A 16,125-nucleotide genomic window follows, 5' to 3' on the forward strand; every position below is an offset into this window, starting at 1 on the left:
GAAGGCAAGTTTTTCTACATGTGGGCTAAATAGTTAGCTTGGTCTTCAAGCTAACAATATGTGTGGCATATGGCCAACTTGTTGATTATATTTCTAACTAAAAAAGTCAATTAAAGATACTTATAAAGTCAAAGCAGCATCTATAAAGCTTCTAGGAAGCTTCAATAGAAGATATTATAGTATTAACTTAATTTTATCTACTTCTATTAACTTTTATCTATTTATACAAGTAATTATTGGCTTACATGCATATGTCCACGATAACTGCCTTGAATCTAAGATTTTTTCGACTTCAAACTTTGGATCATTATTCATTTTTATAGAAGGAGGTAGTATTTATCTTCTTGTCAAAATTTTCACTGTCTTATATGGCTCAAAAAGAGATAATTGAAATACAAGGTAGATCTTCATAGACTTTGGTAGATATAATTGATAAGAAATAGGATTGATTTGTTTATAAATAAAAAAAGATCTCAGTCTATGATAGTCCATCTTATAACAAAGACAAGTAGTCTAGATATTGTGATGAAGTAACCATACATTATCACCCACATTAAATTCTGGTTGCTCCTTACAATAGGCATCTGCATTGGTCTTTTGTCATTCTTGAGCTTCCTTCAATTGTGTCTTTATTCTTGCATGTAGCTTTGACAAATGATTTTCTAAATCTTCTACTCCAAAATTAACAACTTTTGAAAAGTCAAAAGTATTAAGTTGTTGATGATAATCATAATTGGAAAAGAAAGGTGTTTGTTGAATAAAAAAATATATCAAATTATTGTATGCAAACTCTACCAATGGCAAAAGATTGTAGAATCATCTTGATGATAGTTGATGGTACACGTCAAATACTGCTCCAAAACTTGATTCACCTATTCTGTTTGTCCATCAGTTTGACGATGAAAATCTAAAGAAAATTTTATATCCACCTTTAAAATCTTGAATAGGGTTCTCCAAAATATTGATATAAATTGAGTCCTCTTATCCAGTATAATATCCTTTGGCAATCCATGATATTATCAATCAAAAGCTTAGTTATTTCTTTATCTGAAATAAATTTTATACATGATACAAAATATGCCATTTTGATGAAGAAATCTATAATTACAAATGTAAAATCATATGAAGTTGAACTAAAAAGATATAGAATAAAATCCATAAAAATAGAAGACCATCATTGTTTGAGTATAGGCAATGGTTGGAAAAGTCTATAGGATTGATGACAAGGAGTTTTGGATCTTGAACAAATGTCACATGACTAGACAAAATCTTTTACCACCTTTTATAATTGTCGCCACCAAAAATCTCTAGATATAAGCTTTAAAGTCTTGTTGTATCTAAAATATCTTATTGTTGGAAAATCATGACATGCTTGAAGAATACATAAACATACTTCTCTTCTAGAATATATAGGCATCTTTTAAAATAATGTAGGTTGTTCTTGAAATCAAACTTTGAAACATTATGAGATTATTAAAAATGATGTACATCAAAAAATCAAAATTAGTGTAGAGTATATACTTTTTTATCTTTGCATATACTCATGTATCTCTTAATTTTTGTAATACATAATAAACATGAATTTCATGCTCTTTTGTATTATTAGAATAGATTAAAATATCGTTCAAATAATAGAAGATAAAAACATCAAGAAACTTATAAAAAAACATCATTCATTAGATATTGGAAAGCAATTGGTACATTTATGAGTCCAAAAGGCATGACATTATATTCAAAATGTCCATACCTAGTTCAAAAGCAATCTTCCATTCATCTCCTTTTTTCATGCACACTAGGTTATATGCTCTTCGTAGATTTATTTTTGTATAGATCTTTACCTGATTTAATTGATCAAATATTCTTAAAATTAAAGGTAGAAGATACATGTTCTTGATGTTGATCTTGTTAAGTCCTTGATAATCCATACTTTTGTTGAGATCCATCTTTTTTCTTTACAAATAAGATAGGAGCCATGGTTGGAGATTTAGAATGGCGTATAAAGTTCTTAACTAAATTCTCCTCAATGTACTCTTTGAGTATAGCTAACTTATTTTGTGATAGATTATAGATTGATCTAAATGGTGGTTGAGTTCCTTCTTGAAGATCGATGGTACAATCATAAGGATAATGCTTAGGAAGAATATTTGCATTCTTTTTTTCAAAAATATTTTAGAAATTTTGATATAGGCTAGGAATATCACTTCATATCTTATCACCATCAATAATGGGCATGGCATATATAGCAAAAGATGGCCTTTTATTTACAACACACATGAAAATTCTTGCACCTACCAATAATACTTTACATATATTAGATTTATGGGTTTTGATTTATCTAGCAAGATCTTAGACTAAACTATGGAAAAAATCAAGATTGCGAGAAATCTATCTATGGATCATATCTTTTTAGCCATGATAATCCTAAAATTATTGAATTAGAAAGAAATTTAATTACATTAAATATTATTAAACTGTTTTGACCACTAGTTGATACTTCTACATGAATAGTTTCTTGTGTGACATCTCCAAAAGATAATAAATGTCCATCTATTACTTCTACATGTACATGTTTGATTTTTCAAACTAAGGATATATCTTATTTTTTAACAAAGTCTTCATTTATAAAATAGGTTAAGGCTCTTCAATCCAACAAGATTAAGACTTTGTGATTTTTTGGTCCTAAACAAACTTCAATTATGAAACAAGATAAGAGATTCAAAGAGAGAATAGGACCTTTGCTATATATTGCATATGATTCCAACCACAGGGTCCCTATTGTAACTACAGTAACTTGTTTTTTGATACATTGTCTTTTTTAGCAGTCATGCTTCTCATTTTGTAATTGCGTTGTTTCTTTGGACAATATTAAGTAGTATGTTTAGCTTTTCCACAATACAAGCATAAGTTCTTTTGACATCATTGACTCTTTTTTTGCTTTGTAAGGAATTTAAAATGTATCGTATCAATTTGCATTGGTTGTGGCCTTGATGAATAAGTTTCTGAAAATTTAGGAGCTACTATGATTATTTGATTTATTTTTCTTTAGCCAAATAATCAATTGTCAGATGCAATGGCTTGAGTAAAAAATTATTTCAAAGATTTTACCTTTGGCATTGTCAGTAACAAGTCTTTGATACTACCCTTTAATCCATATCAAAATTGATTGATAAGGGCTTTGTCATTCTAGTCCATGTTGCAAGTGAGGTTTTAGAATTTAGTAGCATATATGGTCGCTAATTGTGATCCTTGTCATGAAGATAAAAGCTTCATCTCTGCTACTCTTTCTTGATCACTTTCTTTGAATGTGGTTATAAACACTTCTAAGAATGAATTCAAATTATAAAGGAGTCCCAAATCTTTTTCTATTAAAGCTACAAATCAAGAAAAATTACTTCTTGATAGAATCACGTTTATAAATTTGACTTGAGTAAATGCATCGGAGTATTGGAAAGTATGCAACTTTAGATAGACTTTAATTTGTTACAAAAATCCTCAAATTTTTTATCTTGTTCCATCAAACTTCTTAGATATATTAATCCTTATCTTCGCCATACTTATAGAAGCAAAACTCTCTAGATTTAGTTATAAGGTCGATCTACTTGCTTCCTTAAACTACACAACTTCTTGCCACAAATTGTGAACTTCTTCTATAAGCGTAGGCATAATACCTCCATAAGTCACATTGGAAATACATGAGATTTTTACTGTGAGAGTATTGATAAGCTCATGAAGATCTGTAATAATTACAAATCTATTATCACTTCCGCTAAGAATAGCTTCCATGATCTTTTTTTTCATAGACAAGCCAAAAAAATTCAAGAAAATAAATTAAAAGAAGGTAATCCAAAACCTCTAATAAAAATTTCTACAAAGAAAGGTAATCTTTTCTCTTTAAGAAAAAGATTAGTATTAGAAAAAAATAAAAAATAAAAAATAAAAATATTCAAAGGTGGATAATCCACAACCTTCAAAATATAATAAAAGAAGTAGGACAATCCACTTACTTTTAAAACAAGACAAAAATAGTAGATTAATATTCTTTTCAAACTATTAAGGATATGAATCTTGAGGAAAGAAAATCCTTAATACACTCATGTATCTCTGAAAGGAACTAGAAAGACACTCAAAGATGATATAAAATTGAACTGGAATGGCTATTATCAAAAACAAAAAGACTAGAAAGTCTTAGAACAAGACTTAGGACTAGAAAGGCATTGACAAGAGTGAAGAAGGCTTCACTCTTTCCTCCATATATACTCTCTAACTAGGAGCTACATGGTAATATTCTATAGGTCCTCCAATATGTATTGACTTTTCTAGCCACATGTCTTAACTTGCAAGGCAAGTTATCTATATATGTGCCACATAGTTAGCTTGTTCTACAAGCTATTACATAGAGTTAATTTGTTCCACAAGCTACCAACATGTGATTAACTTGTTGGCCAAGTTTCTAACTTATAAACACATCTAAAGTCAAAACCGTATCTATGAAGTTTTTAAAAAACTTCTTTAGAAGACTTTATGAAATTAATCTATATTTACCTATATCTACCTAATCATATAAGTAACTATTGAGATAAATGTATATGTTTGTGACATATAGTCAAGTGTATTGTGCAAGTATCAATTATGTCTTTACTACTAATTAATCTTTCTAGTAATTAAGACATACTATATGAGGTAGTTCTCTTAGCTAAAAGTAAAGAAACATTCATATGTAGTTATGCAGATATTGGTTGCATATCATAAGAAATAGACATTAAAGTACAATTTATTTTTTAAGTTTAATTGAAAACTTAAAATAAAAATTTGATGTCACATGATGTGAAATTTGGTGCCAAATCTTGTCAAATATAAGTATTTAGTGGTTTTTTTTTTTTTTTTTTTCCATTTAGCTTTTTTATTAGTTGACTTTGTTAATATTAATTAAATTTTGAATACTTAGGTAAAAAAACCTCTTAACTTGACATTCTTGTCAAATCAAGTCTTGTGAATGATTTTGAGGAAAAAAAAAAAAAAAAAAAAAAAAAAAAAACTTGTTGTAAGGATTTACTTGGCTATGGTGATTTAGCCATTTTAGTAAAATTTTAGAGTTTTTTCTATTCTTCACACTTTCACTCTTAGATTCCCTCTTTGTGGTGTAAGAGGTAGCTTGAATTATTTGTGTGTAGATTCATCATTTTTCCTTAAGAGTGTATTAGTTATGCATTTGTATTTGATTTAGATTACATGCTTTGTAATTGATTTGTAGTACTCAATGTATTGTGTATAAAAATATTTGTTTATATCTATAAAAAAAATCAATGTATTGTGTATAACAATATTTTTTTACATCTATATAAAAAAAATCTATATGTATATACATACATATATATATATATATAGTATCATTTAAGGAAGTTTGTAATATTTGCTATATTAATTTCTTTGCTACTTAAACTTCTATGATTAAAAATTCTTAAAGAATTATCTATGTAGAATTTTTTTCAAATATTTAATTCTATATTATTTAAAGTTATTACTTTAGATTATATTTATATAAAAAATTGGTTTTTAATATTAAAAAAATACATACTTGCAATTGTAGAAAATGGAAACATAATAAGCATTCTACTTATTATTTCTTCTTCATTTATTTTTAGTTGAAGATATTCCTTTTTGATGTATTTGCTTCAAATGAAAGATCCTTTAATTCTGTGGTTGAGATTCATCCTAGTGATATCTTAGTTGGATGTGATTAATTTGAGTTTGCAGTTTTACTTTGTAATCCAAAGATATCAGCCACAGCAAGATCATTTGGTACACTTGCATTCTTACATTCAAAATGAAGGGCTTGCAATTCGGCAAACACAGTGCATGCGAGGGATTGTCCTCTCAACAACAATCTAAATCTTTCTGCGTACAAACACATGTTTATGACCCTAAACCTAATTGTAACTTATTCTTCCAAAATGTCAGCTTGAGTTAACAATCACACCTGTAGTGATGGTATCATTGTGAATAGTGAACTGCGATTAGTTCATTTTGATTAGTGATCCTGTATCACTATGCAGACTACAGCTGTGAAGACGTATTTCTCTACACAATTGTTGATGGTGAAATTGACTATGACTGCGCAAAAATTCAAGTTCTTTCCACCTCAGTTGCCGTCAGCACTGGATTAATCCAATCGTATTAATTAGAAGTTTTTATTGACAATTGGGTTCCTAGTATAGATGAACAAACGAGACATCGATGTACAAGTGAAAATTCGTTATGTTTCCTGCAGTTTACGAATGTACTGTAGAAGCTATACTCAAGCCCAAGTGATGAGAAGCCATATGTGAAGTGCTTTTTCTTTCTGCATTCAACTTCACAAGCTGCAGGACATGATTTCCATGTACAGGAAATGCAGGAGTATCTCATCATTTTCTTACATAATAAGTGGAGAAGTACCTCTATTTATACTTTTATTAGGGTTTACCAATGATCTACGAAGGTTTACCGAAGCTCTAGAAATGATCGATGAGAATGGAAATTCCTTGAGCAATGAAAACTCTCCCTGAAACATGAAAGTCAGCTTCAGCAGACTCATCTCACGTGGAAGTACTAAATTTTACTGAGGCGATGTTCTTCATCTTTGTTCCATTAATCATGTGATGATGTTGCAAAAAAAAAAAAATGGTATGATTGCTCACCTGTGCAGCCTCTTGAATGGTAACTCTTCAGCATTGATATAAAAATCAACACTTCCATGCTTATCACCCATTACTCGAGTAACCTGGATTCGATATTAGCTTTCACAGAAAATAAAAAATAAAAAATAATGATAAATGACAAAGAATTAAAAACAATAGTACCTAAATTAGGAAGAGGAATTTAGGAAGAAACAGTAAATAAGTAAATAAATAGAGAGAGAGAGAGAGAGAGAGAGAGAGAGAGAAATAACAGTAAAAACGAACGCTGCGTTCAGATGCCTTCATATTTATATATATATATATATATACATACATCTAAAAACAATCTCTATAAGTAACTATAAACTAGGACAAAATAACAGTTATGCGGGTACCAATTAACCAGATTGGACTGTAGCAGTTTAACATCTCTGTATTTGGAAGAGCTTTAACAGGCGTTCACTGTCGCTTCACAACCGAGACAAACTGAAAGTCCTCTCTGCAGGATCTGAGACGAAGGGTGTTGACACTGCGTTGGATGCAAGGTGGAACAGCTCACAGGGTGTTTGCAAGGCGGTGTAGAAAGTACAGCTTTACAGATGTAATGTGAGCAAAAAAATAAAAATGAATGCAGCGCACAATCCAATGATAAGGTCATCAAGTAAGCTACAAGTGGAGCTCATGGCTGGCAGGTGATGAGGGCCGGGGAATTCTTCATGACGGACAGTTTGCTGACATTGCCAAGTACACCGCCCATCCCTCGAGCCTTTGCGGTACAAGTGATCATCAATACATGCAATGTTCGGTATTCCCAGTCGCTGCAGATAGAAAGAATAAAAGGGCATGTTCTCTTACAACACCGAGAGTCTCTCACCATGCGTTTTCAGTAATTGGGGATTTATAATACCGATGATAGCTTAAGAGCCTGCAGCTTACCCACCGCGTTGGTAGATAACCAGGATCTGTTGTGAACATTTCATTTACCAAACTAATCTCTTGTAGAATCATTATGTACTGCAAAAGTTGATTAGGCATTAACATCTATGCAGCTGGTGTGGAGAAGAAGATGCGAATCTAGACAGCGCATCTCGGTGCTTCTGGGGAACAGGGTTTCATTCAGAGATGAGGTGAGATGGCACAGGCGTGCCACAGCTTGGGCTGTTGCGATTCCAGGCTGTGATCCAGCGGATGAACCGCGTTTTGGATACAGATCGATCAAGTAGAAGCAATAGATTCGAGAATCGTGTTGGACTGTAGAGGTATAACCCAAGGGGATTTTGAAGCTTTGGTTACAATTGAGGGGGATGCACCTGAAAGAACTGTCGGACGATTCTGGAAAGATTTGACTCGGGGGTATTTTTTTTCGTTTTTCTTACCCCGACACGTCGATCTCAAGCCAATTCTACCACGGAAAGGAACGAAAACGTAGGCCACCAACCAGGATCGTAATCGGGTCCCGCGCGTGGCCACGGATGTATGTATAGATGCAGCAATCAAGCATTCCCCCGTTTTCTGCCCAGGCGACGATCTTGGTACTCTAGCTTGCCGACTTTCTCCCACGCAATGGCAGTGATAACACACTCATCATCTTCGTGGAATAGAATTGCTCAGATGACTTACAATGCGTCCAATGTGGGAGTGCCAGTTTCACTTCTTACATGGCAGTCAAGCTTCATAACTTCATAAAACTAACCAGCTCAATTCATTGGGAAAATAAACAATTCATCATACTGCACACGGTTATAAGGACAGGGAATCATTGTTTCCCATGCGAAGAGTTTGCTAAGCGTGAACTTGTAGACAGCAAACTACGCATTGATGAATCACCGTTTTCACATCAGAGGGGCAACAACTGACGCGAACGGCGGTAACATGTTCGACTAGGGAGCTAGCAATGGAGCCAGCTCGCTCCAGCTGAGAGCGAGGTTCAAATAATAATGGTTCTACCTCAAAGCGGCGGAACGCAGGGGAGTAATTTAGAAAGCATAAATGATTGCAAGTAAATCTACACAGGCCACCCAGCAGGACTGATCCACGGCGCGAACATCGCCTTCAATCGCCAACCAGAGGAAAGAATGCATCAGTCTGGCAAGCCACGCACGTCATTGCGCTGAGCGCGTTACGCCTGTCCAGCGCACTGCTTTGTACCCGGGTGGTACATCCATGGGACGAGGTATTTGCGACCTCTAGCACCGTGCACATTGAAGCTGGCGCCTTTCGAGTCAACAAGCAGGTCCCCAGGATATCCAGGGAATGCGTTGGGCCCGTAAGTTCCTGCGCACACCCCTGCAACCTCAAGAGGGTCCCTGGGATCGCCCTGGAAATACCCGTTTCCATAGGGGTTGGTCGCCGCGCCAGCAATCATACCCGCAATGTTGATGATCATACCGTCCACTCCAGCATCACCATTGGGGGCCTTCAACGGGGGCGTGTCCGGTCCAGTTCCAGGCGCTGGTTTGAAAAACGGCCAAGCGCAGTACCCGCCACAGAATTTGGCTGAATTTCCAACCCACACGTAAGGAAGCTTGTTCCTCTTAGTGAGACTCTGCGCGGGGATCACTGAGTGGGTGGCGCATAGCGAGCTGCAGAATCCCTGCACGGCGACATCTGGTCCGGTTAGAACAACATACAAACCAGCGGGGTCGAGCACCAATCCCTTCTTCAAGGATGAGACCACAAGCTTCTCGATATCTGCCTGTTTCAAGTTCTTCCCCAAACTGTATTTCCAGTCATGGACTTGGCTACCGAGCACCACGTTCGGTGCAACTGGCGATCTCTTGGTATTCCTGAATCCCTTAGTGATTGCCCACCATCCTTTGACTGTGGGAAACCGCGTCGCAGGCTTCGGGGTGCTAAAAGAATTCAAGAAAGAATGGACGATAGCCTTCTGCGTCAAGCTCCAGGAACCATAGTAGACCACATGCACTTTTAGAACACATTTCCTGTCACCCGTCAAAATGGGCCCCTTGTGATACTTGACGTCGGGGCCCTGATCCACCACAAGGAACTTGCTGTTGACATTGAGATTGTTCTTCACGAACAGATGGAACGGAAGAGCGCGGGATGCATGCGCCCATAACTCATCAGCTCCGGCTTCGGACACTCCAGTCACAGATAAATCATCAGACACTCCGGCCACCACAAGAATTGCAAATACGAGACCGCGAACTGCAACGCAGTGCCAGGAGACACTGTTCCGTCCTGCCATTGAGCGATGCGCGGTTTTAACCGGCACTTGCTGGTACCGAAGCTCCTGTGACGCTCAGCTTCACGGTTTGTATGATTGCACCAACTTCCCTCTCGAATCTGTCAGGGAGGCTAGTCAGATACTAAACGCAATTCAAAGCTTCATAATCAACGACCGCCTTCTGAATTCGAACAAACCAATATGCAGCCCCAAACACTTGTGATCAGATTATCGATAACACCAGCAAAAGAAATAAAAAAGTAAAAATCGCAGTAAATGAACTATTCACTCACTCGAGGATGACGACGCTTCGCTTTCAACTGATTCACAACATCGTCAACCCCTGAGCACTAGATTTTAAACTAATCTAAAGACACACAGACAGATTCAATACAATGCTGAAAGTGAGGCATCCACGCGCGCGGACCGATACAATGAAACCTACACCACATTGCACAAGATTGCAGAAACCAGAATCTCCTAAGCCGCGAACTGTAGATATGCTACACGGAGGTTGATTGGAGGCGTGCGAGATAAAAAGACAACCTGGGTATTTCCGAGCACAGGGGAGCTCCAATGGAGAGAGCAGGGATGGCCCTGCAGGACGGGGACAAGCAATGCAATGCGTGTTGGTAGAAATATCACCACCAGAAGATGGGTGTTTCAGGCAAATGTGGCAAAGAGCGCTGAGTGCAGCTCGCGAATGAGGCAAGCGCGAGAGTTAAGGAGCAGAGGTGCGATCGCCACTCTTTCGGGAATCGCACGTTCTTTCCTCCCCATCGCAACAGCGATTACGCACATCATCCATCGTCTCCCTCGCATCTTCACAGTTCTTTCCCTCCCTTCCCTGACTCTCTCTCTCCCGCTTCGCGTTGCAGTTGGCCCACCCACCCCCTGGTAACTTCCCCACCCCGCGTAAAACGATACGCCCTTCGACTGGCAAGGCAGTGACCAAAAATCACGCTGTGCACATCGAACCCACATCGGATCTGCTAATCTCAAAATTAGCCCATGTCACTGCACCCGAGGATAATCTTCCTTAATCCACGGACAACATATTTTACCGATAGGCACGGTGGGGGCATCGAACAGGCTTCGCAACTGAGGATAGCAGCTCCAGCGGTGTCATCTGAGCAAAAACGATAATTTGAATGGCCTTGACGCGGCCACAAGCTGCGAGCAGTAGGTGCGCTGGCCGCTATCTGTGACCCACTCAAGCCATGAAAATCTACTCTTCCTCCTTCACTCTACTTGCTAGATCCGTCCCACCCGTTATCTTTTTTCACTTGTGGGGCCTCTCTCTCGGGATATTCTGTCTCTTGTTCGCAGGCCAAATCTAAAGTGCTACGCAATGCTGCTGCTGCAGCTGCCGTTGTTAGTTTTTTTCTATCTGTTTGTGAGGATCAAGCACACCATCCACCATTCTAGTTGCGGATCTATCCACGAACCACATTCATAAAACTTGTGATGTGAAACTGCAAGGCTACTACTTTACGTAGGGCAAGAAAAATAACAAGCTACAAGCTGGTTCTCCATGTCCAGGATTCCACCTTCAAGCAACTGCAGGAATTTCCTTTTCCTTCCTTTCTTTTTTAATTTGGTACGTTGGTTTTTGCCTGATTGCCAAGCAGTTTACATGTTTTCTATGAATGAAAGTTGTGTTTAACTATATACCCGAAGGAGAATCTATAATGTTGTAGAATTCTCATGTTAACCAGGCATAATTAATTAAGACTGAAACTGGGTGAATGTGAATTTCAGTCTTATTTAAGACGAATTGTGAGATGAAATTGTGGGTCTACAATTCAACCGTTTTGTGGATGAATATTGGTCCGGTTCCTTTGGTAAAAGTTACAACTGGTGCATAAAAAGTGATTAGTGCCGTTAATTAATTAAAGAGTACACGTGGCAGCAGCCTAGTCGCTTCTGACATGTCTTCCATGCCTTCCATCTGTCATAATCCTTAAAATTTGGGTTTAACGCCCATCATTCATTCGTTCATCTATCAGGTAGATGAAGGTAGATGATTTTCATCCACTACTCCCATGTGGAATACTTGACCGGAATTGATTTTTTATTCCATTTTCTAATGGGGGAATTAAAGGAAGTGGAAGTGGAGAAATGCCACGATGTGTGTAATTGAAACCTATGGAAAGCAATCAAATAGATAATGTGCTATACTATATATATATATATATATATATATATATATACATCTTGATAAAGTAAGATAAGAAGGGTTTTTTCAACGGAAAATGTGTGTATATATATATATATATATATATATATATAAATATATTGTTCCGACTCAGTGAAGTGATAGGGTGTGAACACAACATTGTATTTGAAGCTTATTAATATGTTTAGAAAATAATTTGGTAGTGAAAGTGTTCCCAGTCTAAATAACGTAGTTGGCAATATCACCCTATTAATTATATATATATATATATATATGGAGAGAGAGAGAGAGATGTATGTGTTACTAAATCCAAGAGCACTAATATGGATTATTCATAGATATTCGACAATGATCTATATTTTAAAACAACTTCATTTATTGATTATTTTTTATAATTAGACGCGCTCTCACAACACTTGTGCACCAGTATAATGCACCCCCAAATTAAATGAAATAATATGTTATTTTTTCATTAGCTGGTATTTGGGTGCATAGAGGTTACTATCACAGGATTAAATTTGAACACAGTGTTTGTAAAACATTAATTCAATCCACAATCACTCTTACTGCCCCTCCCAATGATATACATATAGAAAAAGTATAACAGTTGACAAATCAATAACCAGACAGGCATCTTTTCTTTTTCTTTTTCTTCTACTAAATTACAATACCTTGTTGTTCACATCATAATAAATAACGTAGTTGAACTAATTTGAACAGTTTACAAACTTTGATGTACTCCTAAAGCAGAATAGAGAAAGAAGAAATTAACATAATAATTTGAAAAAGTTAAATTAAAATGAACCATACAGTGTGTATATTTTGAATTATGATCAACATGATGGAATTGTTTTTTAAAGATTTGTTCATGGGTAATTAAAAATACATTTTGAATGATACTCTCAAACTTTAAGCAATTTTTTTGTACACACAACAAATTTCCTGAACATGAGGGTCAATTTGGCAATAATCAAAGTGGAAATAAACATTGATTTGGTGTAATTGCAGGATGCATTTTCAAAGGCATCTGAATTTGTTAAGTGTAAAATCAATAGGCACAGTAAGTTATCACCTACTGTGATATAAATGGATTGGAAAACTTTCCCCATTTTGCACAAAGTTTATATACTTTGTTTATAAAACAGGTGTAAATAGTACGTTAATTTTGTAATGTGACAATGATCAATCCTGAAAAATCTCACAATTCGAAGTGACAGTTCCCACTTATGTTAAAAAAAGCAAGAAATGCAAACAAACTTGTAAACCTAATAATAATATTATTTTAAATCCTCGCTCATTCATGTCAGCTAATGCTTCAAAATGGTGGGTATTCTTTACATATACATATATATATATATATATACATCGAATCAATCATCCAAGATTTTTAAGTGGCTCACGCCTGTAAAGACATACAGCTCCCTGTAACTCTTTCACAAAGCATCTGGTTTCTAAATAGACTTCCCGAAAAACCCACATTAAGATTTGGATTTATGATTTCCTGCTGGTTCCAAAAACAAAATGTCAAAACTTCAAACACACATTATGCATGACAGAATTAATATCCTTTTATTTTAGTTGTGGGATCTTCACCCTGTGAAACAATTCATTTACTCTTTCTGTTTGTAAGCAAATTGTCTCGTGTGTTGGTTTGTTAGTTAGTTTGTGTGCCATCTTATATACTATATAATATTGCTTTGTTTTTCTGTAATAAATAGCGCATCATGACTTGTACGTATTTATAAAAAGGCCAAAATTCCCGTCCCCTTGCTTCCGAGAGAATCCTTCGCAGTCCTAGAGCTCCTCACGGCTTGAAGAAATGCAAATACACACCACCACACGAAAATTGGCCAGCGATAAAGCGTAGACTGTGTGATTCTGTGTGTGTGAGAGAGAGAGAGTCAAGCGACGACGCAGCTGCTGGCAATGTCGCTTCTCACTTTGCTGCTGCTGCTATTGCTGCGACGACGCAGCTGAATCCGCAGGCAATACGGTGTAGTAGGGTCGGATGAGATTAGAAAGCCTGAGCAGGGGGACGGCAGCGAGTGAGCGAGTGCCGCATGTCCATCAGGTTGGCAGGATTATCCGGGAGATCAGCGGACTCGCAGCAGCACCTCCTCCGTCCCTCCAGACGCTGCATTGATTCAGGAGCTCTGCGCCCACTCGGATTAGAAACACACGCATCGTTCGGACCCTCCCCCCCGATTCGAATCCCACTAAGGGAGGGCTGATGTTGTTGCATTTCATTGCGCACTGGCATTCAGCAGCTGCTACGCCACAATCTCAGCAGCTCCGAAAGCAAATTGCCCTGCGCTGCTGCTGCTGCAGCCAACGACAAACCCTACAGACAGACCCACGAGATCGCTGTGGCGCATAACAGCCATCGCCAACAGTTAATTAAGTTCATGTCAGAATCCCCATCTATGGATTAAATGGGCTATTAAAATGATTGATGACTGTTCCTTTTGTTATCGCTGGGACCAGAGTGATCCTATCTGGAATTGGCAGACGCGGGATCGATTCCTCATGATTGCACACATTGCAGCACTTACAATAGTGCGTCAGCTGGTAGAGCGAGCGGTTGGTAGAGGAAGAGCCAGGAAGAGCGAAGTAGAGCGAGCTGAGAGGTTTAGCGATGGCGGTGACGTATTTTCACATAAGTTTAACCATGTTGTTGTAGGGAGTTTAGCATTGAATCACTCACCATTGTCTATCAATATCCACAGTTGATTAAGAGAACATAATTTTTAGGATGAGTATTCGTCTAACACAACACTTATAATTTAGAGCCATCACTGTCCTATTATTTTGAATATGAAATCTAAATGACATCAAGATTGAGCATTGTACCCTTGACAAGGGAGCTGTGCCCAAGCACTCTGTCCACCCTCAATGATCCAGAGCAGATGTGAGCTCTATTCTTGATAGATATGGTCCAAAAGTTTGTACCATCGGCTAAATGTCAGTGTACTCGGATCTTAGTTGAAATGTAATTTTGATATTCTATAGACAATTTTCTCAACTAAAGAACTAATTGTCATAGAAGCCATCTAGAACAAAGTCATGCACATTATAGTCATCGACCATGTCTTGGACAAAAGCCTTTGACAACATACTTTAAAGGAATGGATGCTGACTATTCTGTATTAATTGATGCAAACCTACTTGCTAGTAGGTAGCAGGTTCTTCAAGGTCACATTTTTGTCACCAAAAGGCATGTACAACAACCTCTACTCCATCGTAAAATACAAGGGCAAGGAAATACCTTTTACTCCTTAGAGTCCCTTCTTCTCTGTACAAAATAAGGATTCATACAAATACTTATCATGTTTTATTTAGATTTAGTTTTGGATTTGATTCAATATCTTTGCTAAGAAAATTTTCTAAACATCATTGCCTTACATCTAGGCAAAGTCATGCTGATTAAAGAAGCATCATTCTACACAAACAAGATAAAGGAATCCAAAGTCAAACTTTGAATCTAAGATGTTATCAAAATACTAGAAAAAATTAGCTTCTCAGATCCGACTCTAAATACATTATTAGTATATAAGATTATAATTTTAGGGGATATAAACAAATACTCCAAATACCTAGATTTTGGATATACTATTAGTAAATATAGACAACAAAGAGAAGACTATGACATCACATAGAGTTAAAAATATCTACCCTTTTGAGACATGATATTACAACCTCAAATATATTTTAGAGCTACTAGCAATAATATCAAAGAAAAACTTTGCCCACACTAGTGTCTTTAGGAATCTTGAGGTCTATTTTAGAATTTTTCCAACCTTGATTACCTTCACTTTTAAGTGATTACAACTAAATTGCAGATCCAAACTGCATTAAGATCTCTCTATATCAATACCTCTTCATATCATGGTGTCACGGCCATAATCATATAAGCTAATAATTACATATAGAAATAGGTAGAAGTAAGTAAAAGTAGATAAAAGTAAGTTAATTGTATAATATTTAATATAGAAGCTTCCTAGAAACTTCCTAGACGCTCCTTTGACTTCATAGGTGTCTTTAATTGACTTTTTGGATTAGAAACGTGGTCAACAAGTTGGCCATGTGCCACACATGTTGTTAGC

The 16,125-nt window shown here is 36.5% G+C and overlaps 1 protein-coding gene across 4 annotated transcripts; it reads right to left on the reverse strand.

Annotated features, from left to right (window-relative positions):
• Positions 1-8,335: 8,335 nt before the first annotated feature.
• Positions 8,336-10,442, reverse strand: LOC112272871 (protein PHOSPHATE-INDUCED 1). Of its 4 annotated transcripts, XM_024501042.3 has the most exons (3): positions 10,390-10,442; positions 10,137-10,210; positions 8,336-9,962 (listed from the first exon to the last, which is right to left on the reverse strand). In XM_024501042.3, the coding sequence occupies exon 3, from the start codon at positions 9,862-9,864 to the stop codon at positions 8,776-8,778; it is 1,089 nt and encodes a 362-aa protein (XP_024356810.1). In that variant the 5' UTR covers positions 9,865-9,962; positions 10,137-10,210; positions 10,390-10,442; the 3' UTR covers positions 8,336-8,775. The 4 variants fall into 4 exon arrangements, with proteins under 4 accessions (XP_024356810.1, XP_024356807.1, XP_090100783.1 ...); XM_024501039.3 differs by lacking the exon at positions 10,137-10,210; XM_090244657.1 differs by lacking the exon at positions 10,137-10,210 and having other exon boundaries at positions 8,336-10,021.
• Positions 10,443-16,125: the final 5,683 nt, after the last annotated feature.

This window comes from Physcomitrium patens, chromosome 19, assembly GCF_059467195.1.
Source record: "Physcomitrium patens ecotype Gransden chromosome 19, ASM5946719v1, whole genome shotgun sequence".
NCBI lineage: Eukaryota > Viridiplantae > Streptophyta > Bryopsida > Funariales > Funariaceae > Physcomitrium > Physcomitrium patens.

Bases quoted from the DNA above. Each gene is read 5' to 3' on its own strand.
- LOC112272871 (XM_024501039.3), bottom strand. From the start codon at position 9,864: ATGGCAGGACGGAACAGTGTCTCCTGGCACTGCGTTGCAGTTCGCGGT.